Below are 26,735 nucleotides of genomic sequence, written 5' to 3'. Positions count from 1 at the left end.
AAATTGTGGGTGCTCCATCATTGGAAGCTTTCAAGAACAGACTGGACAACAACTTGTCTGAAACTGTAGACTCTCCTGTTTGTACAGGGAGTGGGACTAGATGACCTTCCAACTCTGATATTCTGTGTTCTATGTTCTAATTCTTAATAGTCCATGGTTGTCAGAAAGGATGTACAGAATTGGAAGAGAATAAGGTCGAAACAATAATATTTTTTATTTGTTTATTTAACAAATTTAATCCTGGTTATTCTTAGAACATCTTTAGATTTATGAAGTCCAAAAGAGAACCACATTCTTTCTTGGTCAGAAAAAGGGTCCTGTATGTCAGGAGTATTTTGTCCAGGACAGATAATTATCTTCAAATACTGTACTAATTTTATTCATATATTGTGTTGAGTGTGTCTGTTCATAGCATGTGATGTGCTTCATTTCTCTTTTTTTCTGGGTCAAAAAAGGCTTCTTTTTGCAAAATCATTGAATATAAACCTTGGAAAGGATCTGATTCTAACCCAAATCACTGCAGCTTTCTGATAGATGGCCCAGACAGTTTCTTTTTAAATATCTGCAGTAAAGGATTCTGCCAACCTTCTGAGGCAGTCTGTTTCATTGCTGAAGAGCTGCATTAGGTATTGTTCCTGATATCAGTCAAAATTTGTGTAATTTAAACTCACCTCTTTTTTCCCCCCCTTGAAACAACTCTGAACAATTCTGCCCTATTTTATACCCATTTTTCCCCCAAAACTGTGTCTTGTGAGTGTTGATGGAGCAACAGAAAGGGCAAGGCTTGTTTTCTCCGCAAAAACACCACACCTACTATTTTACAGATCAGGGATTCCAAGGTTTATTTTTTGTTTTAAACTAGCAGGTTCTGCAACCTGAGAAATAAAATAAAATAAAACTCTTCTTCTACACAATAGACCTTCAGTTTCTTGAAGACAGCTATCATGTCTCCCTGCAGTCTTCTCTTCTCCAAGGCTAAAAGTACTTGGTGACAGCAATTATTTCTCATCCAGTTTTCCTAGGCTCATCATCTTGATGGTTCTCGTTTGGTCATGCTGCATACTAGTGTCCTTCCTAAAATGCAAGGCCCAGAATTGCATCCACCCAAACCGTGTAATACCTCTTTTTGCTTTTGACAGTCTTGACATGGACACATTGTCAAACATTCATATAGCTATAATTCAGGGTCCCTAACCCCTGGGCTGCAATCCACTACTGGGCTGTGGCCTATTCAAACCAGGTAGCGTGAGAGGCTGGCCAGTGCGCACACGCATGTGCAGTTGAGCTGCATTTGCATGCACATGTGCACTGACCCCGTTGCTTGCACGGTCCAGTTCCCGTCTCTTACCCCCCTCCAGCCTGGCCGCTAAGCTGCAAAGGTTAGGGACCACTGCTTTAATTGATATCATAGTTCAGCCTACATTTTACCATATTTTCTACCCAAACCTTATGGGAAACTTTGCCAAATGTTTTGTTTAATTGAAGTGGTGGTTAATAATGTTACATATTTTCAAAAACAAGTTAAGTGAATTATTACCAACTTGTTACATGGCAGGAATGGAACTTAACTTGTGGGACTAGTTTGGCCCATTAGGATGATCCACTCAAGCTCAAAGTGGTTATTTTTCTTATTGCTAGTTGCTCTTTTGCTACCTTGTTAAGCAAACAGACCATTTTAGAGGCATTTTACACTTTCCCCAATCAAGGATTTTTAGGGTGTATTTTGCTTATTTGTCTCCTGAACATCTTCTCTCCATAGGGAAAGTCTACAATGAATTTTGTATAACTACAAATATAGGGTGAAGCAGAAATTGTTGACTCCTGGTTTGCCCTAAAGCAGGGGTGTCAAACTCAATTTCATTGAGGGCCACATCAGCATTGCAGTTGCCCTCAGGGGGCCGGGTGGGTGTGGCCTGGGTGGGTGTGGCCTACTGGGTGGGCATGGCTAGAGTGCGTATGGCCTACTGGGTGGGCATGGCCAAGCTCTACGTCGTTCGCATCAAGGGTGCCTATGGAGGCCTGGGCAGGAGTGGGACAGATATGAGGGTCTCTGGGCCAGGGCCAAGGCAGTGGGGGCCGTTCCCTCACTGTTTCCAGGATGGCTTTGCAGGCCGCATGAAACCACTTCGCGGGCCGGATCTGGCCCCCGGGCCTTGTGTTTGACATGTCTGCCCTAAAGTATTTTCTCCATGATAGGCAGTATGAAGAACAGAGGGTACCTGTCCACTCAAAGAGAAGTGGATCGTAAGAGAGGGCCTTGCTGTAATCCTTTGGCTAAATCCCAACATTACCTGCCCTGCTAGAATAGATCAAAAGCTGGATTTTGCTCTCATACGATATGTGGTTCTCCACTTTTGTGTAATTGTGATGCATTTCATATTAATCTGTAATAAGTATTTTTTATCTAGAATCTAGTTATAATCAGCTACAATGTATGAATTGATTATCTTAATATTTTAACATGGTTTCCTAATTATATTTTGTCTTTAGTTTGTTTTTACAAAGTTATAATCACATTTTTTTTGAAGTACACAAAGTGGTTTTAAGATTTTCTCTCTCTTTTTTTTTTAAATCGGACTGCGGGAAGCTGAAATCTAGATATTACTAGACTGTTACTCTGGAGGTCCATTAGACTGAAATATACAAGAGAATAAATTTCGTTGAATTCAATAGGGTTTAATTCTGGTTGAACATATATATATCTGGATTCTATTATCTACCTTTCTATTATCTACCTTTCTACCTTTATTATTATCATTATTGTCATTATTGTTATAAAACTTATTCATAAAACATGAAACTCAGTCAACTGAACACTCAAATTGACTGGCACTAATGGCTGACATGGGTTGCTTCCAGCATCCTAGGTATCAACCAGGTATCTCCTTAAAATGTAAGATGTTCCGAGTAGCGCAGTTTTTTGTAGCTTTGCTGAAGTTATTGCAGGAAGCTGCAATTTCTTGATGTATTTTGCAAAGTTTTTGGACATAGTTCCCAGTGCCCCGATGACAATGGGTATCACTGTTACGCGTTTCATCCATAATTGCGCAGTTTTGATGGCCAAGTCGCGGTATTTCGTAATTTTCCCCAGTTCTTTTTCTTTGACTCTGGCATCTCCTGGTACAGTGATATCAATCAGCTGTACGCTTCGGTTCTCTACAACTGTGATATCTGGCGTGTTGTGTTCCAAATGGCTGCTGCTGCTGCTGCTGCTGCTGCTGCTGCTGCTGCTGTTGTTGTTGTTGTTGTTGTTGTTGTTGTTGTTGTTGTTGTTGTTGTTGTTGTTGTTGTTGTTATTATTATTATTATTATTATTATTATTATTATTATTATTTAGCAAAAAACACTTTAAAGCCAACAGTAATTGATGACATTCACCATGGCAATCATTTTATGAAGCTGTTCATAACATACTTTCAGAATTCCAGATGAGTTTGCTGATCAAGCTTACAGGCTTCTGTGCTACCTATTGAGGAAGCAAATTGAATAGTTTTATCCACGTATTTCCCCCTTTTTTTGCATTCGGTTATTGTACAATAACCAAATGCAAAAAAAGGGGAAATACGTGGATCTTGGACACTGTACACTGTACATCAATGTCAATTTTATACATTTGTCCAAAGTCCAAGATGTTATTTATTGATGTATGTAAAATATTCCTCTGCTTTTCTTTGGGAAGTTCCTAGATTAGATTACATTGTAGCAAATAATTATTAACTTGTATTCTGTTCAGATAATCTTTTAGCATAATCTTGGTATAGAACTTCTTTGCCTTTTTAAATATATGTTAAGCTCCTGAAATTTTGAGCGCAAATGTTTCACTTCATTATAGATTATACTGAACTATTTTTCTTCCTGAATGAATGGTTAAAGTGTCTGAACCATCAGAGTTAAAGTATTAAATCTTTTACACTGTTTATATTATTTGGGAACTTAAAGATGGCACTAATTAATATATCCGTGCAGAGTTCTTGCCTCTCTATGTATGTCAACCCTGTTAAAGAATAACAAATATTTCTTTTTCAAGTCTGTGCGGAAGCCTTCAACCCAGATGAAGAGGACGAAGATACAGAGCCAAGGGTAAGCAAGATTGAACACACTATATTTTGTGTTACATGCAAAGAGCAATTTATTTTATCCTGTTCCTTGTGTGAAGTTACAAACTAAAGTGATGGATGAAGTAGCAGCACTTGTTCTTTGTTATGATGTTTGAGTGAACATAAAAGTATTCTCAAAATTGTTCCTGAAGGCTTTCCAACTGGATATTATTAATTAGTAAAATATTGGAGCCAGATCTTTCCTTTCTTACTTCTTTACTGAAGTAATGTGAAAACTCTTCCCTGTTACAGTTAAAACATTTTCAAAATGTTATCCCTAACTATTTTCAGAATTATAACCCCAAGCACGTTTATCCTAAAATGTATTGATGTTTAGATGTTTAAACCACTTTGTGGTTTTTCTTTTTTTAGGTAGTTCATCCAAAAACAGATGAGCAGAGATGCAGATTGCAGGAAGCCTGTAAAGATATTCTCTTCTTCAAAAACCTAGATCAGGTAATTAGCTTGACCTATATTTACTGTTTTATTTTGGCCTTTCATCTTGAAGATTCAAAGCATAAAATATATAAATACAGGCTCATGTTGATTTATTACATGTGTGGCTATAGCATGTGGGTGAAATTGAGTTACTTAGTTATTTCAAAATATTCCTATTTTAGAATATTTAATTTGTAACAATCAGTACAAAAGGAAGAGAATTTAACATTTAACTTTAATACATTAGTCAGAGGTTTATGAAATACCAGATTTTTAAAGAATTTTAGCTTATTTAGAAAGGAGTTACTGTTTTGACTAATCTTTCTTGTTCACTGTTGCCTAGATCCAGGAATCTGGCTTGTTCCTCTTCAGCAAGGCAGAATTATTAATTAGTTTATTCTTAGTTTCTATAATTATATAATTAGGGTGCTCAGATTATTTAATTTTAAGAATTGTGATGCAAGGCATTTATTTATTAATATGATTATCCTGCTTCCTAGAGAGACTCTAGGACAGATGTGTCAAACTTGCGACGTCACATGACATCGCGTGACATATTGGAGCTTTTTCTCCATTGCCGGCAATGGGGTGGGTGCGGCTTCTGGATGACGCATCCCGCCCGCGGGCCGGCTGTTTGACACCCCTGCTCTAGGACATGCAGCTATTTCATGGGCTTAGCAATTATTTTGGGGGCTGTGGTTGATACTGTATCCACTCTGTATATCTTGATTTAGACTAGGAAATTTTTAGCTGAAGTGTTTTTTTAACCTATCCATATTGTAATATTGAGCATTGGTTGCAGCTGTTGCCACCTTTTCCTTTCACAAATTAAATAAAGTATAAATAAGCTTTAGAGTAAATAGCTTTATTACCTTATACTAAATTCCCTTCAATCCAGTCATTTTTAAAGGCATGGATAATATAAGGAAAATAAATAGAATAGAAATTAAGAAATATTGAAATTATCATCCAGTCATGAAAATGTTGCCCATCACTTTACCAAAAATGTTCTTTTTAAAAAACCTGAAGTGTCATCTGCCAGGGATATTGCTAATGAAGATTATGTATTTGGCTTTGCTATAAAATGATCTGAACATTTTTATTCTCTTCTGTTGCCATGTTCTACTACTTGACAGTAATTAGCAAATATGAATACAAATTTTCTAAAACTATTACTCCTTTAGTTCTTGAGGTTTATTAACAGTGATTTGCTACAGGTTGCCTAGTTACAATTTGCATTCTTTTAGTAAAGATTCAGAAGGACTGCATGAACACTGGTAAATCTATTGTGATAAAGCTCCGTTGATGGGATTTGAATAAGGAAGAGCTGTTTTCCCTCTGAAGTACTATAGTCTTTAACCTTTCCAACCTCCACCTGCTTCTCTTAGAACAGGGCTTTTCAACCTTTTCACCCATTGTACCACTTTTAGGGTATGGCAACATCTGAGTACCACCAGTCGCCTAGCAAGGTGTCAAAAACCCAAAAGGGGAAAAAGTGATGAAGTACAGGTAGTCCTTGACTTACAACAGTTTGCTTAGTGACTATTCAAAGTTACAATGGCACCGAAAAAGTGCCCCCCAAGCCACACCCGACCAAGACACCTGCCTGCCCGCCCAACAGCGCTCTTCCTCCTGTCTGAGGTTTTCATTGTTGTGAGCATTTCTGTTGAGGCTTGGCAGCGGGGGTGGGGTGGGGGGTGTTTGGTTTTTATTCCCCCCCCTCTCTGCTGGGTGGTTGCAGCAGGCTTTGCTCACTTCACATGACCCTGGGACACTGTGACAGTACATTCCAGCTGATTGGTGCTTCTGGGCTCAGCAGAAGCGCCAGGATCAGCACCCTGCAGCTCCAGCCATCTCTCGCTCAGGCTTATGCGGTGCTGCCACCGGTTCAGCTCATTCCCCTCCCCCGCTAGTTTTCTAGGATGGTTGCGTACCACCTGGCAGGTGACAATGTACCACAGGTGGTACCCGTACCACTGGTTGAAAAGCCCTGTCTTAGAAGATGCTGGCAAATTTATTTCATGGTTCTTAGACATTTCTCACTTAATCGCTTCTGTTTTTAGCATGTTCTGCAGCATTTTAGGTTTTAGTAATTGAAAAGGTAATAATGGTAAAATCTGGTGACATTCAGGACAATGAATGTAAAGATCAGTATGAATGAAAAGTGTAATTTACTTGGATTTTTTTGGAAATATCTTTGTTGCTAGTAGGGTAATGTAATAGTCTTGAAAACCAAAGTACTCCCCAAGAATTAAGGCAAAATTATTCTGAGTTTCTTATTCTAACTGTCTTACCTGAACTCAAGAACTCCATCACAGTTGGACTTCCGGTGGCTGTGCGGCGCCGGAGACAGCCTTCCCGGGCTGCCCGCGGCTCAGCTGAGTGATTTTCGCCCGAAACAGCGCCGATCAGCTGTTCGGGCGAATTTGAAGCCCCCTCCTCGGGAGAAGAGGAGGGGGTGAGGCCCCAGGTAGGGGTCGAGTTCTCCGGGGCCGCCTGAGCTTGCAGCTTGGGCGGCTGAAGGATCGAACTCCCCCGTAGCCTGGGTCGCTCCCAGCTGGCCAGCGCCTCTGCTCCTGATTTCATGGAGCAGAGCCAGGCGTCTGCGACCACCCCTGCCTGAAGGAAGGACTATGGAATAAAAAGAGCAGGCAGAGCGGTACAAGAGGAAAAGGTGAAGAGGATTATTTTATTTTACTCTCGAGCTTGATGGACTTTTTAAACTTAAAGTGAAAGTGCGTCACAATTGAAAGTAAAAGATGGCGGCTAAACCTCCCCCTAAAACTCTTCGGAGTGCTGGAACTTCTCCGGTGCAACAATCATCATTGCAGGCATTGCATCCTCCGGATGTATTGACATCGAAGGATTTACAAGATGCTCTTGAAAAACATACCCAGGTAATTTTGGAATCAATGGGTGATAAATTTGCACAGATGGAGGAGAAATTGGAGAAGTTGGAGGAGAGAATGGAGGAGAGGATGGAACAGAAGTTCAGTGTGATGAAGGCAGACATTTTGGCTTCAGTGTATAAAGTGGCTGAATGTGTGGAAGATTTGGATGAAAAAGTGGAAGATTTGACTCAAAAGAATGCCATATTAGAAGCAAAAGTATTGGAGAATGAAGATTTAAGAGACAAAATGGATAGAGAATTGAGTCTTGCTCAATATTTCCAGATGCAGTTTGCTATTAGAATCAGAGGTTTAAAGGAGAATATTAAGGAAGATCTAAAGCAGCTGGTTTCTGAGGCTCTCGAAGTGGTATTGAAACAGCCAGCATCTGAAATAAAAGGAGGCATGGATAAAGTGTTTCGTGTGAACTCATGGATTGCTAGACAGAGAAAGTTGCCTAGAGATGTGGTGGTTTATTTTGCAAAAAGGGAAATTAGAGATGAAGTTATACAAGCTGCCTATGATACTAAAGTTGTGATTGCTGATCAAGAAGTTCTGGTTTTAAAAGAAATTCCTCCAAAGATTTTAAGGAGAAGGAAGGATTTTACATTTCTTGTGCAAGTGCTCAAGCAACGAGATATAAGGTTCAGATGGGAGATCCCAGCTGGGTTGATGGTGATGCATGAAGGTAAAAGGTACCGTCTGGTTACTGTGATGCAAGCGCGTGATTTTTACAATAATGTTTTAAAAGCAACCCCATTAACACTTTTGGAAGCTGCAAAGGGATCTGGAGAAGGAGAACATCAAGAGGCTGAAGATGGACAGACAGAGGAGAATGGTGCTGGAGGAGATCAAGTTATAACATCTTTGGATGATCCCAGAGAACAGAGGGTGACGCGTGCTGCTTTAAAACGATCAAAAAAGATAAAAGAACAAGATCAGCAGAAGTCTATGGAACTTTCACAACGTACTTACAGCCAAGTAGTGGGAGGTGGGAAAAGATTTGGGTGAGGAATGTAAAATTTACACAAGCTTGAAATCTAGGAGAGAATTTTTACAAAATGTTTTATAGATGGTATTTAGATCTTAAAACGCTAAGTATGTATCTGAATTATTAGCCTAAATGTTGGAGGTGCGGTGATGAAGACGCAATATATTTTCATATATGGTGGACTTGTAAAAAGGTTAAGGCTTTTCGGATAAAAGTCTGGTGGAACATACAGAAGATTTTTAAACGGAGGGATGTTTGTTGGGAATAATTACAGATGTTACAGTTGTGGACACTAAGTTGATGTTGAATTTAATTACGGCAGCAAGACTTTTGATAGGTTAGTACTGGAAGAAAGAGGAACTGCCGACTATAGAAGAGTGGACTTCAAAGGTTTCCGATCTGGTTGAAATGGCGAAGATTTCGGCCTATTTGAAAGATTACTTGCAAGAACGCTATATTATGGAAGGGAGAAAATGGCTTGAGTTTATCCAGAATAAGTATAGGGTTAAGAAGTTTTATATTTGAATAAGTCTTCTTTCTTTTTTTCTTTTTCTATCTTAGTTTTTTTTATATATATTTAATATTACTAAGGTTTGTTTTATCCTATATAAGCTAGAGAGTGATAGATTTTAGAGTTTATGGTTGCTAGTATATGGTTGTTTATGATTGTTTTTTTTATATATACCTTGTATTTAGCTCTGGGAAGTCGGGGGGGGAGGGGGGAGAGGAAGGGGGGGAGGGGGAAGGGAGGGGGAGGGGGGATTTTTAAGGGAAAAATTGTATGTTAAAACTTTTCAATTAAAAAAAAAAAGAACTCCATCACAGTTTTCTAATCCACAATATTGTGAAATGTTTCCAGGTAATCACCACTAAATAAAAGTCTTTTAATAAAACTAGCCATTTGGAATATTTTTTATTACTGTGTTACTGCAAAAATGAGACCTATCCCAAAAATAAGACCTGGCTTGATTTTTACACTTGCACCCAGTATACTCCATCCTTCCATCCATCCATCCTTCCTTCCATCCATCCATCCATCCATCCATCCATCCATCCATCCATCCATCCATCCATCCATCCATCCCTGTCATCTATCTATCTATCTATCTATCTATCTATCTATCTATCTATCTATCTATCTATCTATCTATCTATCTATCTATCTATCTATCAAATTTATTTACCATCTATCTTATATGTCCATCTCTTATTCAACAACTCTGGGTGGCAACAGTCATAGAACACAGCAGATAAAATTATTAACACATACAAAATTTACCTTGTAAACAGTGATAGGTATTGCATATTTGATATGCAAATTATACATAATGCCTTTTTGGAATAAAATTTAAAAAATAAAATATGTGCTTTTTGTTGACAAATATTCAGTGCTTACACTGAGATATTTTCCTCTTGAACTTACATTATGATGATTTCTTCAGTATCCTCTGAAGACGTTACATGGGTATATTTTAATTTTAACACTGATAGAATAAATATCTGTTCATATATCTTATGGATGTATCTAAACAATAAAGTTTTCAGTTACTCAAGCAGTAAATTGGCTTTCTTGAAGCAATGTTTTACTTTAAATATATTCAATGGACATTTATACATCCCAAAACTCAGAGATTTAAACAGTAATTTATTTTGATGGTTGTTTTTTTTTAAAAAAATCACCTGACTACTTCAGTTAATTGGAAAAAAACCCCTTCCCTCTTAGTAAGGGAATCATTTTGTTGCAATAGGACATTGACATTCCTATAATCCTTAATATAGAGGCTGAATTTTTTCTCTTATTTTAAGGAATAGGATAAGAAGCTTTCTCTTGGGCTTTGATTCTATTAAATTATTTTCAAAATCTTCAAAGGGAGTATCTGCCAAAGAAAGTAGTTTTAAAAAAACACCAATCAGCCTATTTTAAAGTCTACATTTAGACTGATAATATCTGCTGCCAGAAAATATTAATTCATTATCCTTTAGACTATCATCATTCTTTCATTTCACGTAAAAACCTTATAGAGAATTAAATACATTCATATTCTTCTAAGCTGCCTCTTCTATTAGCAAGCCACTCACTGAAGGATTTCACTTATTAAAAGGCTGCAAAGGAGATCCGTAGAATGTTACCTTCATTTAATGCTAAAAGACATAGACCCTAATACTTTGGCACAAGTGGTGAGATTTTACATTGAAGCCATAGAAAAATATAAGTGCCTTACAGATAAAATATATCAGCAGGCTATAGTAAGGCAAAATTTTATGTTTCATCTATTTCTGTGATGTATGCCGTAAAGTTATTTCCTTCCCCAATTTTCTCTTAACTGATTTTTATATGAACTAACCAAGGATTATAAAGTAGCAAATGAAGTAGATAGGTTTTATAGATGACATTTTTACAGGGTGAGTTAACTAGATTAGCTCCACAGGTTTTATGGATGATATGTCTGTAATATTTATGTTATCTTAAATTTAACTGTTTGTTTATCTATAGGTACACGGGTATTTTATTGTAATTATCTCTTTTTTCTTTGCATTGGCTGCTGACCGTAATAAAGATTTTTGCTAGAGAACTAAATGCTGCTGATGTGCAAATTTAAAGATTTGTAGATTGAGATCTTGAAATCCTGGTAGAAGTAAAAACAAATCATACATCCTATTGGTTCCTTCCAAGCTTGCTGCCACATGCATTCCTGAGAAGTAACAAGTCTGGCTTTGATGCAGACTTTGATGCACCAAGATATAATCTTCTTAGGTTTTATTGTAGTGACATTTGAACTGATTAGGAAGTTTTGAGAGAAGATTAGGAAGTTCTGCCCTCAAAGGGCAGAATTGATGTATCATTAGGTCTTTTTCTGTTTCTTTGCAGAGACTATCTTGTAATATCTCAGTCTCTCTGGATTGTTAAAATAGATTTGGGGAAGACCTGAGGGAAATATCCCCCACCTTTTCTCTTGTGGAATTTGGATAATTTGTCATGAACCTTTCCCTTGCCCTCTCCCTCCTTCAAGAGATGGTGCTTCCTGCCTTTTCATGGTGTAATGGCACTTTCTCAGGCTGGGACTTTCTTTGGTGTATAGAATAGTGCTTCCTACTCATTTTGATCAACTAGAATTCAATTCCATAAGCATATCTCTTATGAATTGTGAAAATCACCAGACAGATGGCTAAATATGATATAACCAAAACTTATTCATCTTTTGGAGACCATCCCTCTGTTTATCAATTGCCTTGCACTTTCCTGAAACACTTTCAAAATATTTCAAAAGAGCAAAGCACACTCAAAGCTGACCACGAGAACGGTAGCATTGTAGCTGCCGTTTTCACGATCAGCTTTGAGATTCCCCAGCTTTTTTTTTTCTTTTTTAACATGGCAGACTTCTATTTGTTCTTTGGGGTTAGAAGATCTTAAAAGCAGAAGGTAGCTTTCTCTGACATAGAAAAGCTTAAAAAGTCTATTTTTAGTTTGATTTGTATGTTTCTTGCCTTTATGAACAAGTGAGATGGCACTCCATTCAAAAACGCTCTTCTCTGTAGTTAAAAAAGCTCATGACATAGACGAGTATTTGGGGCAATATAAATGAACATGACTTAGTCATTATAACAGATGTTAATTGAAATGCTTTTATCCTTTCAGGAACAATTGTCACAAGTTTTGGATGCCATGTTTGAAAGAAAAGTACAACCTCAGGAACACGTAATTGACCAAGGAGATGATGGAGACAACTTTTATGTCATTGAAGAGTAAGGAGCGAAAGTATTGCTCTGTGACAAGTTTTTTAAATGTTTCTGACATAAATGTTGAATTAAATTGAACCAACTAGAAATGAGGAAACTGAACTTTCTAAGTTTCAGATAAAAAGGACAGACTTTGGAGAGCATGTTAGGATTGTAAAGTTTATTAAAGGAACAAAATTTTAATTATCTTTTAATGCAGAAATCAATTGAAAATTATATACGAGAAGCCCATATTGATATATAGAAGTTATTTATTGATGTTAATGGTTAAAAAACACTTTAGTCCATTTCACACATAGCCATTTTATCTCTGTAAAGCAGTATTTCAAGTAGAAAGATTTTTTGTTTTACAAAAATGTGGTTATTTTTAAGGGTTAAAAATAGCTATGCTAGTTCATTCTCAAGTATTACTGTCCTGATTGCTTTTCACAATGAACACCTTCTTAAGCTTGTTTGTAGCTTTCTGTGAAACTGAAATGGTCATGAATGTGAGTTTGAGGATTATAGTAAAAATGACCACTGTAATTATACATAAAGTGACATTTGGAAGAATTCAGCTCAACTCAGTTGTCTAAGTTTGGGCAGGTTATTAGGACCCATGACTCCTTTTATTTGTTGCTGCAACGGTTTATACCCCTTCTTTAAAATATATGATGTGGTTTATAATACTTCCAATTTTTTTAAAAAAAATATAAACTTGAAGATCCAAAATCGAAAAGCACCTTTGATGATCTTACACAGATAAAACAAATTTTAGGATCTGGGCTGAATTTACAAGATTCCTGCTTATGTTAAAACTTATTCTTTCACCAAGTCCTTGTGATTGTTTACAGAATTTATTCCATAAGAATTTGCTTCTTGCTACTTAAGCATACATTTAAGGCATTTTCAGTAAGAATCAGCTTTTTTTTCTAGTCTTGGGTTCATTCAGTTGTTTCCCATTTCTGATATTGTTGAGATTGTGTATCTGTTTTAACATAGAACTTTATTGTGAAGGAAAACTGAATTAGAGAGTGAAAGAGCTGTGGTGGTGCAGTGGTTAGAATGCAGTACTACAGGCTAACTCACTGCTCACTCCAGGAGTTCGATTCTGAACAGCTCAAGGTTGACTCAGCCTTCCATCCTTCCAAGATCTGTAAAATGACTCTGTAAACTTCTTATATAGAGCTGTAAAGCAGTATTAAGTGCTATTGCTATCAGACCCATATTTACATAATTAGTTTGCTAATAGTTGTGATATAATAAGTACTGTTTTATTTAGCTGTGTGATCTCTCAACAGCATAAGCATTAAAATGTATTCATTTATTTTGCTCTGAAACTATTTCAGTCATAATAAAATACAAGATAAATATCCAAATTTGTACAGAAAACTCTTATTAGACTGTGTATTCCAGCAGCTACTCATTTATGCTAGACCAGCTCTGGAAATTATCTAGGCATCTTTAAAAGTTATTTCTTGAAAGCCTCCAAAAATTGTTTCCTCATTCCCCTTTTTAAAAAGCACATGGAAAATACTTATTTTTATAATGATCGGTATTAATCCTTTCTTGGAGGCGCATTTTAGAATACTACCAGTATTGTCCTCATGCTATCTTGGGAAGTATAACACCATATAAAACTGTCAAGATTAGAAAATGTGATCTGACATTTTTCTAAACATGTACAAGCCAAGGAATCTTATGAAAGCAGAAGAAAAACCCAACAAGTGTTTCTTGTCTTAGAGAAAAACAGAATAATGCTGTAGACTGGTCCCCTTTTTCTCTCCAAATAATCAGTGCTAAGTTTCTGAATGAAGATAAATAGCTGGAGAGGAAAACATTAAGTTTTGCAGACACTGATAATTAAAATATCTTTCTGCATCTCTTTCTGTGAAAACATAATGCTGAAGTTCAAATAATTAAAATATGGGCAGGGTAGGTCCTTTGGTTTTTACAAAGGATTCTGAGATTGTAGCCTGTGAGGCATTTAGAGCAACAGGGAGATAAGTGAAAAATAATATTTCACTATTCTCAGATTCCGCCCCCCCCCCAGCAGTTTGATGCACTTGCCCCTGTTTGCAAAAACAGTGGAAGGGAATTAACCCCAGCTCAGTTGTATAGATTAGAACAGGGGTGTCAAACTCAATTTCATTGAGGGCCGCATCAGCATTGCAGTTGCTCTCAGGGGGCCGGGTGGGTATGGCCAGGGTGGGCGTGGCCTACTGCGTGGGCGTGGCTAGAGTGTGAATGGCCTACTGGGTGGGCGTGGCCAGCTCTACATAGTTCGCATTAAGGGTGCCTATGGGGGCCTGGGCAGGAGTGGGACAGATCTGAGGGTCTCTGGCAGAAGGAGGGTCACTGGGCCAGGGCCAAGGCAGTGGGGGCCGTTCCCTCACTGTTTCTAGGATGGCTTCGCGGGCCACATGAAACCACTTTGCGGGCTGGATCCGGCCCCCTGGCCTTGTGTTTGACATGTCTGGATGAGAAGCTTATTTTGTGGTCATTTCTGACAGCCAAGAACTCTTTTTCTCAGCTAGGTGTGCCCATAGTGATCAATACAGTGAAAAGATGGGAGCTGTGAGTGGGCACTGTTTGGTGGCAAATAGGGCATGTTCTGTTCCAACCAGATGGAAATGTTTTATTTTTTTCTTTAGAGAATAAATACTTCTATTTTTATTAAACTGAGCTTTTATTAGCAGTGCTTTGCATTTGAACTAATGCTTGGGGTTTTGTTTTCCCATCTTTCTAGGGGATCATATGATATTTTTGTAGCACGAGAAAACCTTACTCGCTGTGTTGGTCGCTACGATAATCATGGCAGTTTTGGGGAACTCGCCTTGATGTATAACACTCCTAGAGCTGCAACTATTGTTGCCACCACAGAAGGATCCCTTTGGGGACTGGTAAGTTTTGTTTGAGGGAAATCTTTTAATATGTTTTGAATTAGGTAAAGGTAAAGGTTCCCCCGCACATGCGTCCTAGTCGTTTCCAACTCTAGGGGCCGGTGCTCATCTCCGTTTCAAAGCCGAGGAGCCAGCGCTTGTCCGAGGACGTCTCCGTGGTCATGTGGCCGGCATGACTAGACGCCAAAGGCGCACGGAACGCTGTTACCTTCCCACCATAGTGGTCCCTATTTTTCTACTTGCATTTTTATGTGCTTTCGAACTGCTAGGTTGGCAGAAGCTGGGACAAGTCTGTTACGCGGCACTTGGGATTCGACCCGCCAAACTGCCGACCTTCTGATTGACAAGCTCAGCGTCCTAACCCACTGAGCCACCGCATCCCTATGTTTTGAATTACACAAACACAGTTTCTTTCATCCTTGTTTATGTCAGTATATTGAATCATGCTGATTTCTCTCAGCTTCCTGACTGTTATTACTAGCAAAGTTTAAATTTGTTTTTAGCCAAAGGTAAAAAAGCAAGGATAGTTCGCAACATGTAAAAAGCAAGGATAGTTTGCAAGCATAGCTATGGAGAGGTGTAGGGAATGGTGTTGATGTAAATAGATTTAGTTGTATATTTTATTTTATTTTTCTTTACTCCCCCTTTAAACTTTTAGTTCAGTGTTTCTTACTCCATTTCTGCAATTTGCATATAACATTGCTCACCTCAGAAGAGAACAGCATGATGGGTATGTATGGATGTTATGAGCACACAAAGGACAATGCAATTTGCATGGCTTCCTATTTGATAAGTACTTCTAATTACATGGGAAGCATAGCATCTTACAAACATTACAAAGGCTGACTAAATTTACAGTTTCTGTTGAACCAGGAAATATAAGTATTTTTCCTGATCAAACTGGCAAGCATACAAAGAGAACATTGAAAGTGTGAGGGAGGCTTTCAGTGTTATGTTTGACATCATTACCATTTCAGTGGAGAATCACTTTTCAGAGGATATTCTATTTAAAGATAAGCAGTCAATAAAATAAAAATATTCCAGAGTAGTGGGGACTTCGTCCAAGTCTACATCAGGAGCACATTATGGACAGATTTTCTTACATAACTATAAACTTTTATAAATGGAATCTTCTTTTGGGGCCATAGGAAAATGTTTGTAGCATTTATCTGGTTGCAGTGCACACATGATATGTACTTTAGTACAAAAATAATATTGCTATGGTATTTGAAATGTTACAAGTAACACTGTCAGTTGTACGCATATAAAACTGATCTTGAAGCTTGTGCAAGATCTGAAGAATCTCAAAAACAACTTAATCATTTGCTGCCATCTAATGGAATATTCTTGAAAAAAAAACATTGGAGTGAATTACTATGCAGAATCAGCACTGTGTCAGTTCAGATTATTCCTCCTTCTCAAGTTGCCAGAAGCTTTTGATGCAAACAGCGTTAAATTTATTTGGCTCTGCGTTTTTTGAAACTGATTTCTTGGAAGTGTCCTACGGCTGAGTAATTGCAGAATGGGGAATGCATAATCCCCAGAAATCACTAGATTCCTCATCTCAGTTTATTGAATTTGTCTGGTTTGAAATCCAGCAGTCTCTGGCAGCCTACAAACTTCCATTCTCCAAGTTAATCAGTACTAACTGTAGTAGTCACTGTCATGTTTAATAATGCACTTAAATGAGCAAGATTTCTTCGTTAGTTTAGGGCAGGGTTTTCAAACTTGCCAAGTCACGTGACGTGTCATGATGTATCGCAGCTTTTTCCCCCTTGCTGAAGCTGGGGTGGGCATGGCTTCCACGTGACACATCTGGCCCATGGGCCTGCAGTTTGACACTCCTGGTTTAGAGCAAACGCTCATTGGGGCTTCCAAGGAGTCAAGTGAAGCAAATGACACATGTTGATGTGATTATGCAAATGCCTTGACTTAGTTATTTTAATCAAATATCCTAGTGCCATGGAGCCCCCTCTGTGGGCATGCGTGCCGTCGCCCCAGTCCTAGGCCTTCAGCTGTGTTTTATAAAACCTTCCGCCACCGTGTGCAAAAAAAAAAAAGATCAATCAATTTCAACTTCTCACAGGAAAAAAGATCTCGCAAAGTTGGAATTGATTGATTGAACTTTTTAGTCCCACCCAGTCTGCCGTTACCACCGCAGCCACGTCCACCCAATGGGCCACACCCACCCAGCATCCGACGATACGTAAGTGGGTTTTGGGTTGCAGTTTGGGCACTCGAAAAGGGACGCGGTGGCTCAGTGGGTTAGGACGCTGAGCTTGTCGATCAGAAGGTCGGCAGTTTGGCGGGTCGAATCCCGAGTGCCGCGTAGCAGAGTGAGCGCCTGTTACTCGTCCCAGCTTCTGCCAACCTAGCAGTTCGAAAGCACGTAAAAATGCAAGTAGAAAAATAGGGACCACTACGGTGGGAAGGTAACAGCGTTCCGTGCGCCTTTGGCATCTAGTCATGCCGGCCACATGACCACAGAGACGTCCTCGGACAAGCGCTGGCTCTTCGGCTTTGAAACGGAGATGAGCACCGGCCCCTAGAGTTGGAAACGACTAGCACGCATGTGCGGGGGAACCTTTACCTTTTACCTTTGGGCACTCGATCTCTAATAGGTTTGCCATCACTGTCCTAGTGCAAGTACATAATTGTAGCATTTGCATAATTACCTCATTGCCTGCTTTGTGAATCTTTAGATAATGTGTGAGGCACTTTGGTTTATTTTCTTTAGTTAAATGATCAAATCCTATTCCTCAATCTTTGGGGGGAAAAAACCAGTTAAAAGATAGGTTCTTGAGAAACAGCCTGTACTGATACATACAGAGATCATTAAGTCATGTTATTTTCCTGATATGTAAGTACTTTTTAAAAATGTTTTTATTCCACCTTTATTATTTTTTATAAATAAATCATGATGGCAAACATACTTAATACTCCTTCCACTCTACATGTACGTATCGAAGAGAAGGCAAGAAGAAAAAGATTCTTAGTTGCCTATCTTTTGAACTTATTATTTTTGCCAAAGGAAATATTAGAAGATATTGACCGAAAGGTACTGAATCTTTCAACATCATGTAAATAGTAGGCATGCATTTAAATTTACAGAAAGATGTTGTATTTAACGTTGTTCCATGTAGAGGTTATCTCAGCTACTGTTCACTTAGAGAGTCATTGAAATATAGAATTAAATCAGGGTGTATTAATGTAGGCTGTTTAAAAATTAGTAATATTACTAACAGTGGATTATACCACTTATTCATCCCAAAAAGGCCAGTATTATATATGAGTATGTTTTCCGTTTGTGTTGATAATATTCTAACTTGATTAGCTGAGAAATAACCAAAGAAAATTTTTTTTTCATTCTCTTTTTTTTGAAGGACCGTGTAACATTCAGAAGAATTATATTGAAAAATAATGCAAAGAAAAGGAAAACGTATGAATTATTTATTGAATCAGTGCCTCTTCTTAAGTCACTGGAGGTAAAGTACTTTGTGGGAAATGAACTGGAAAGCATGTCTAATTAGATTTTCCTCAGCATTGTAAATGTTTAAGAGGAGGTTAGGAGTTAAGGAAAGCATCTATGACAGCAATTACTTTATAGTCTTGATAGGTTTTCCAGTAAGCTCTTCAGACAGATTTGGCTGGTTCTCTATGTATATCATTCTCTTGAGTCTGCCAAGGAATTTATGACAGAGTCTTGCAATATGACAGTTGGCCTTTATAATTTAAAATGGGAACCTGCACAGTGGTGGCCTATATGGAACATATAGCAATAACAAATTGTCAGATAGTCAGGAAAATTATCCTAGTCTACCTGCTGGGCTGTGATCATCCTTCTGCTAATTAATTTATTAACGAAAGCAAAGAAATGCATTAGCTTCTAGACCTAATGGTGGTGGAACTGCCAGTGCTGTTTCTCTTCAGTAGTTATCCAAACACACACACAACCCCTACACACACACCTACAACTGGAAAGGACCAGAGTGATAATGTGTCCATTTTCTTGGGTTGAGATGTATGCAATAAGTGAGGGAGACACAGGGATAGGCATGGATGGAAAAAAACAGGTATATGACATCCACAGAATGTAGGTGTTCAGGGTAAAATTATGCATGATCTATTGGACTACTTGATATGGTATATAAAAGTATGGAACATGTATTGATGGAAACACCATTAACTCCACTGCCTTGTGGAAATGGATTATGCTAAAGAAAGGAACAGGGCATATTAAATTCTTTTTGTTGTTGTTGCAGCCATCTGAGCGAATGAAGATTGTTGATGTAATAGGAGAAAAGACATATAAAGATGGAGAACGCATCATTGCTCAGGTACATGAGTGCAATTCTTTTACTTTGGTAAATATTGTATTTCCACATAAATAAGACCTATCCTGAAAATAAGCCCTAGCTTGATTTTTAGGTATGCACCTAATATAAGCCCTACCTACAAAATAAGCCCTAGTTAAGACCCCACCCACTCTGTTCCACTGTCTGGTTGCTCATGGCTGCAATGGGTCAGGAGAGCGCACTGCGCTCTGGTGCTGCCACCAGAAGGTCAGGCAAGGCAGGTGAATGGGAGGTGGAGCTGCCCTGCACCCATGCACCTTAGGGCCCCCGTAGCCAGGCCACACACCTTGTGGTGGGACAGAGTGGGTGGCTGGCCGTGCGGGCTCCTACCTCACCTCATGGCGGTGTCACCGGCTCCCCTGTGCACTGCTTTGAAGTTTCCTCCTGGCTGCCCCAAGCAGACCCATCACCAAGAGTGGCCTGGATAAGAAAGGTCTCCCCAAACACCCCCAGCATCCTAACGTGCAAGGCAGCTCCGAGGCAGCAACCATCTCCTGTAAGCCTGCCAAGGTTCTGGTCTATGTGCTTAAGGTTAAATATCACGCAGCTGGCCCAACGTGGCCATCCCGGAGGGGAGTCTGCTGTTGCTTGTGGCAGTGGCACTAGCGCACCGTGTGGCCTGCCCCCTTGCGGCCACGAGTAACCAGATGGTGGGAGGGAGTGGGCGGGTGGTCACAAAATAGAACATTCCCTAAGTCCTAATGGGTCTTTTAGTCAAAAAAAAAAAAAAGTCCGGGTCTTATTTTCGGGGAAACATGGTATATTGGATTTGGAGGATAGTTAAGAATTCAGTCATATACAGAATTAGAAAAGGACTTCTAAAAATGAATAGCATGCATGTGTTTTGTAAAACGTAAAAAAATGTAAAAAAAATCTTAATTATTGATCTACATTTTGTACCTTTGTACAGATTTGCTAATTTACATTCTGTATTATGATTTGGATTCTAAAATACAGAATAGAGTACTTACTTTTCAAAATCAAAAGGATTGCTCAAACAGTATTTGGAAAGAATGTCTTAATTTTCTGAAGCAGCAGTAACCTTTATGTCAGGATCTCCTTTCTCATTGAAATATTCCAATATTGCCCCATTTTTCATTTATATTTTCACATCTTAGATTAGGTGGTATAGATTCTTTTCTCTGTGCTGCTGTGTGCTTTTCTTAGGCTCAATCTCAGAAATTACATTACTTTATTTGAAACTGATTTTGATCAACACTTCAGAATATCCAAAGACATCTGTAATCTTGTTATCACAGGGTGATAAGGCGGAGAGTTTTTTCATTGTAGAATCTGGTGAAGTAAAGATCATGATTAAAAGCAAGGTGAGTCCAGTTATTTCTGGTATGATGGTTAAAATTTAGAGTAATTTAATGTTTTTAAATATGTCCCATTTAGTTGACAAAGTTCAGGAATCTTTCCTGAAAATAGTCCTTACTGTGTCACATTCCACTTACCTTGGAAGAAAGATGGAGGATGCCCAATGAAGAAACTATATATCAATCACCAATTATGGAAGCCTAAGATAGGATTTGGGAACAGAATTGCAGTGGGATGGGAAATTAATCCTATTAAGTGGAAAAATCAAGCTGTTTATGTAAAGCCCCTTTGTGAAGTTTTAAATGCACCGTTAACATAGCCTGGAGAAGAGTGTGTGTTAATTTAGTAATGAGTTTCATTCTGCGTATGTTCTTAATTTATTGTAGATCCATTTATATTTTATACAATCTGGTTTCCTTGAGCTATTTTGGTACTGTAATTCCTACACTTTCCTAGCTAGTTATAGTGAGTGACTACATTTATTGTGAATTTTTGGTTAGCATTCCTAACACATCTAATGAGTACTAAGTTTAGAAAGGTCACTTATATTTTTCACTAATAGAATTGCCTTTCTGGATTAATTTTTACTGGTAAATGTTTGTCTTAAGAAGTCCTTAATATATGTATGCACTGTTAGGGCTAATTTCTTGGCTTGACAAAAGAAATATCCTATGAGCAGGTTACATGTGAAGAAATCAGGATTAGATCATATTAATTTGCTAATATGGGCATACATTCCTGGATAACCTTATTTGCAGAGAGTGTTTTGCAATAAAGGGACCCCAAAGAATTTAATTCACACAAGCTTTAATGCACGGGTCTTCAAACATGGCGCTTTTATGACTTGTGGACTTCAACCCCCAGAATTCCTCAGCCAGCGTGCCCGGCTGAAGAATTCTGGGAGTTGAAGTCCACAAGTTATAAAAGGGCCAGGTTTGAAGATCCCTGCTTTAATGTGACATCTGGCAGATATGAAACTGAGAACAGGACAATCTCAAGATTTTGCAGAAGGTGAAATATTTTTGACAAAGTTTGTCAGCAAATAATCACTTCTGTGTTTTGAATTTCTGTTGTAGACTGTAACAGTAAAAGATGCAAACCAAGAGGTAGAGATTGCTCGATGTCAAAAAGGACAGTATTTTGGAGAACTTGCACTTGTTACTAACAAACCAAGAGCAGCTTCTGCCTATGCTGTTGGGGAAGTCAAATGTTTAGGTAAGAACTCTGTTTTCCTTTGTGATAATTACTATTAGAGTTGGATTCAATTGGTTCTATCATCCATACTGTTTTGTTTGGATCCATCATTTGTTTAAAATGGCTTCTTCACTTGTGATACAAATCAGTCACAGTTCCAGGAATCCTTTGAATATATACTGTATATTTTATTTATTTATTTATTTTAATTCCATTTATATCCCGCCCTTCTCCGAAGACTCAGGGCGGCTTACAAGCTTAGCAGTAGCCTTCATTCTATGTATATGCCTGCTTATTAGGGCTTTCACACACACCCCAAGTGGCATTATTACAAAGTCAGCTTAATTGCTCCCAACAATCTGGGTCCTCATTTACCTACCTCGGAAGGATGGAAGGCTGAGTCAACCTTGAGCCTGGTGGGATGCGAACCTGCACTAATTGCAGGCAGCTGGTGTTACTTAAGGAGGCATTAGTGTGAAGTTTCAAGAGATCTTTTCTCCCACTATTAGCACATCATATTTCAGAGCATATTAGCATTTTATGGATCTCTTGATTAATAAGATACTGTATGGAGTTCCAGTATTACTTACGTTTCTAGGAATGTTAAAAGGAAGCGAGAAGTTGCAACTACTCCCTGACTGAGCTAAATTTAAAGTATCCAGTGTTGTAATTAAATAGCCCCAAACTACAGATTTTATAAGTTTGGACTTTGCAGATCTTGTAATACTGTCTACTTCAAAGATAGCGAAGGGAAGCACTTAATGTAATATTTCCAAGATCTTTTTGTCAATCCTTGGGAATTCTTACTTCTGGGACTGCTTTGTGATGGCTCTGATTTAAAGGTAATAACTGAATTACTGATTCTGTAATAATGGCAAAATCAGGTGTTTAAAAATTCTCTTTGGTCACATTAAGGCATATGCATATGCAAACAAAAAAAGGCAGTTTTTATTCTTGTCCCGTCACTTGTAATTCCATTTAATTAAATATCCCCTAAATTTGCATGATTCCCATCCTACGAGCTTCCAAAAATCCTTAAAAATCTGGCTGTTCTCATAGGCCAGGGGTAGGCAACCTTGGCTCTTTGATGACTCGTGGACTTCAACTCCCAGAATTCCTGAGCCAGCATGGCTCAGCTTGGAAACCTTTCTCTTTCCCCTCAGCATGGCTGGCTCAGGAATTCTGGGAGTTGAAGTCCACGAGTCATAAAAGAGCCAAGGTTGCCTACCCCTGGCCTAGGCCTTGGGGTGCTGAGCCCCTATAGGTTGGGATTTTTTTCTGCTTTGTTTGGTCTTGCTCTGTTTTGAATATCTACAATTGGTTTTCAGCTTTTTTTCCTTGCTTTTCAATTGTCAGTTGCTCAGAGTCGATTGGAGTTAGGGATCTTTAAATAAAATCACTTATTCTCCCAAGAATTTTTTTTTTCTGTTTTCCTGGGTAATTTCATTTCATTGCTTTTTTTAAGAAGAGCTGGGTTGGCATCCTCCTTGGAACTAATGTAAAAAATTTCTGTTCTCATTTCTCTGTATTTCTGTGCAGTTATGGATGTGCAAGCATTTGAGCGGTTACTCGGGCCCTGCATGGACATTATGAAGAGGAATATAACACATTATGAAGAGCAGCTGGTGGCCTTGTTTGGTTCAAGCATGGACCTGATCAATCCAGGCAATTAAGAAGAGAGTGCATCAGTATTGCCTTCTCAGTTCAAGACTTAGAAAAGTCTCCTATTAGTAACAGCGCAGCACCACACAAATGAAAAAAGGACACTACGGGACAGTGGCTGTCGGTGTCTTCTTGGGCATTTTTTTTAGAAACCTACGCAGGTCTCAGCATAGCTGGAGGGTTCAGGGCTCACTCCAGGCCTCCGCTTTGCTGCTGAAATTTTGTTATTAGACCTAGCCTACTGCTGAGTCTCTTAATCCTCTTTTCACATTGCTTGGTTCAGAATGGCATGTTTCTCCCAACAATTCAAGTGCCTGATACTAAAGAAATGGAGCAGTCTATTTGTTGCTCTTGTTAAAAAAAAAAGGAAGAACAAACTTTGAAATCAGAGATCTGGATGGTTGGTGGCTGTTCCTACACTTGGAAACAGCTTCCTTCTTAACATTACCTTCTTGTTGACAGCTTTTTTTTTCTCTCACATGATCAGAATCTGATTTTAATAATGATACATTTGGATTTGAATGTTAAAAAGGAGGGGACATTTGTAGAAACAGTAGGTTAACCAGTTCTGGTTTTTTCTTGTTCTTTTCTGGAAATGGGAGTGTGCTTGTTTAAAGCTGAAGGGTTCCAAAGGAACCTAATTGATAAATAACGGGCAGTGAAGTAAAATGCTGAATTAAGCAGAGTTTTAAGGTTCCAGTGAATTTGAATCATAGGTCATGACATTCAGGGGCCGCAAAGGTTGCACAGAAGATTTGCTGCTGTTTTCTAAATTGGACTGATTTGTGGCCTGCTGAGAAACAGCAGAAATTTCTTTTAAATTTTTGTTTATGGAGATTCTTGGAACTTCTAGATTTTGCATGGCATTGCCATTGGCAAAATCTGTTTTAATGCTTTTTTTAAAAAAAAGAAAAAAAAGGTTTTTTTTTGTAATTTAAGAAATATTTATATACTAATGGGGTCCATTATACTGTAATATTTTACAATATTATGTAACAATTGGGTATAGACTTTCCAACTACAATACCTATTTGCTAAGTCCTTTTTGAAAATTAACAGCATTTTACTTCAAAAATGATTTTTTAAAAGCTGCAATAGAAAATAACCTCATTTCTATTGTATTGGAGGCACTTTTTTGAATGCAGATTCATTTAGCTGCATATCTCTAAAATCTTGCTTGAATCAGCATATACTGTCAGTTTATATGTAATTACTGAAGAGAAGTAACATCTTAATTTTTACCCAAGTATTAACCGTGTAAGAAATTACCATAAAAATAATCTAAATGTAGCATCAGAAATTATTAGAAGAAGGTATTGATCCTGTATGAAATTACAATTCCATTCTCAGTGTTTCTCAACTTAAATGTGTGTTAGGAATAAATTTTCATTAATTGTGGGGTTTCAGCCAATAGAACAAATCAAAATTTAGTCATTGTGCCATCAAAATTTGATATATAATTCAGCCATTCTGAATTCCCATTGGCAATGCTATAAATCCAATTCATAGGTTGCCTTTTAGTCTGGAGCTTGTTACCCCTTTTTTACAATTTCTAGTCTGCGTTATTAATTTAAGGTTTAAATGTTTTATATGTTGTTGAATCAGGAAATAGCACTTGAAAGTATTTTTTGTTTTGTTTTTATAATCATTGCCATTGAAAAAGGTACTGAAGCCCCGGCCATCATATTTTACATTTCTGGTTCCTCCCCCCCCCCCCCCAATATATCAATTTAAACTTAGCTACAATTTGAACATCCGAGGAAAAAAATGCTTTATTTATGTAAAGATTTTACACCAAAGATTTTAAATGCATGATTCTCAATTTGGGCAAACTATTACTTGGTTATGAATCTCATAAAAGGGATTGGTGAGAAAAGTAAGTGGTGCAGCCTTTATGATATAAGTAGCAAGTCATTTTTTAAAATTTTCTCTTCAGGCTTGGCCAAGTTACAGCTGAACCCAACAAGTGTGTTCTAGAACCACCATTTTGGCTACGAAGGCATTCCTTTCCATTTCTTGCTCGAGTTCCTTTGTGTCTTTTACCATGTGATGTAATTTAATAGGTTATACAGTTGGGGTATCTATCCCACTTAGTTAACCTTCAGCAACATTTGCTGGGGTTGGGGTATTTTGAAGAGGATTTTACATTGGTAAGAAATGATCTAGGAAAAGTGAACTGAGGATATATTCAAGGCCATTTTCAAAACGAAATCAGTAGGATGAATTAATACTAATTATATATGTTCTGCTTTAAAGAAAAACCCTCTATTATTTTGAAAGCAAACAATTTGAAGGGCTGATTTGCAGAATCCCAAAAATCTTTTCAATTGGTGCAAAATCTTTTTATCTATGTGTGTTTGTGGCTGAACAACTGGTTATACAAATCACTTCCTTATGATAGTAGGTCACTGACATTACTGTGAGTATGAGAATTCTACCTTTCGGTCTAGTTAGAATAGATACTTTTGTCATTGGCTGATTTTAATACAAGTTCAAGTCTTGGTCACATAGATTGATTATCACATTAAAGAAATTATTTTTAAAAAGAGCCATTGGGATCTGTCAGAGTAGAAATTATTTATAATGTATAACTTAAAATGACTTGTGCAGTATTTGGAATGAAAGCTTGAGCAATCATGTAAACATCTGTTCCTTCCTTTGTGGATTTCCCTTTCATTTTGCAAATCCAGCTGGATTTCAGCCAGATCGGTTATGAATAATTCATCTCCGTCCTTGTATCCCTCCTTTAACTTGGCTTCATTAACTTCTCCTGTTGCACATCATTTGAAAATGATGTGTAACCTTCTTTCCTAAGGGCAAATCTACTCTTCATTCACATAAGGTAATTGGTGATGTCTAGCTTTAATAAGAGAACTCAGCAGCAAAGTGGCTAACTAGAGTGGTGTCTTCTGAGATTGTCTTTTTTAACTTACATATCTTTTTTGAGGTTTCTAGGAAGAGCTTATACTGTCCTATTCTTAAGATACGTCTGTTGATGTCACAGCACAAATTTTCACAATGTATTAAAATGAAATCTAAAACAAATTGACAAGAAAGCGCAGCTTTTGGGGGAGGGGGGGAACCTGTCATCCATTTTGTCATCTTTTTTTTCTTGAAATGTCTTTGTAGAATTAGTTTGACAAAAAATACAACTTTTCTGGTCTTTTCCA

At 37.9% G+C, this 26,735-nt stretch overlaps 1 protein-coding gene across 4 annotated transcripts in view; it reads left to right on the top strand.

Annotated features, from left to right (window-relative positions):
* Positions 1–26,735, top strand: part of PRKAR2A (protein kinase cAMP-dependent type II regulatory subunit alpha) — a 72,764-nt gene extending 46,029 nt beyond the window's left edge. Inside the window, exons 3-12 of one of the 4 annotated variants that reach the window (XR_014025175.1) lie at positions 4,028–4,080; positions 4,470–4,553; positions 12,052–12,158; positions 14,881–15,034; positions 18,418–18,519; positions 19,297–19,371; positions 20,649–20,714; positions 21,786–21,924; positions 23,443–24,306; positions 24,364–26,735. Coding sequence is in view for 2 of the 4 variants with exons in the window: in XM_081318105.1 (XP_081174231.1) it covers positions 4,028–4,080; positions 4,470–4,553; positions 12,052–12,158; positions 14,881–15,034; positions 18,418–18,519; positions 19,297–19,371; positions 20,649–20,714; positions 21,786–21,924; positions 23,443–23,576 (914 nt within the window). In the remaining 2 variants the exon portion in view is untranslated. Of the gene's footprint in view, positions 1–4,027; positions 4,081–4,469; positions 4,554–12,051; positions 12,159–14,880; positions 15,035–18,417; positions 18,520–19,296; positions 19,372–20,648; positions 20,715–21,785; positions 21,925–23,442 lie in introns of all 4 variants that reach the window. The other 3 variants (XR_014025176.1, XM_081318105.1, XM_081318106.1) reach the window with 3 other exon arrangements.

Source organism: Vipera berus (assembly GCF_964194415.1).
Source record: "Vipera berus genome assembly, chromosome: 2".
Classification (NCBI taxonomy): domain Eukaryota; kingdom Metazoa; phylum Chordata; class Lepidosauria; order Squamata; family Viperidae; genus Vipera; species Vipera berus.
The sequence above is the reverse complement of the archived record's forward strand: the minus strand, read 5'-3'. Positions and strand labels throughout refer to the sequence as shown.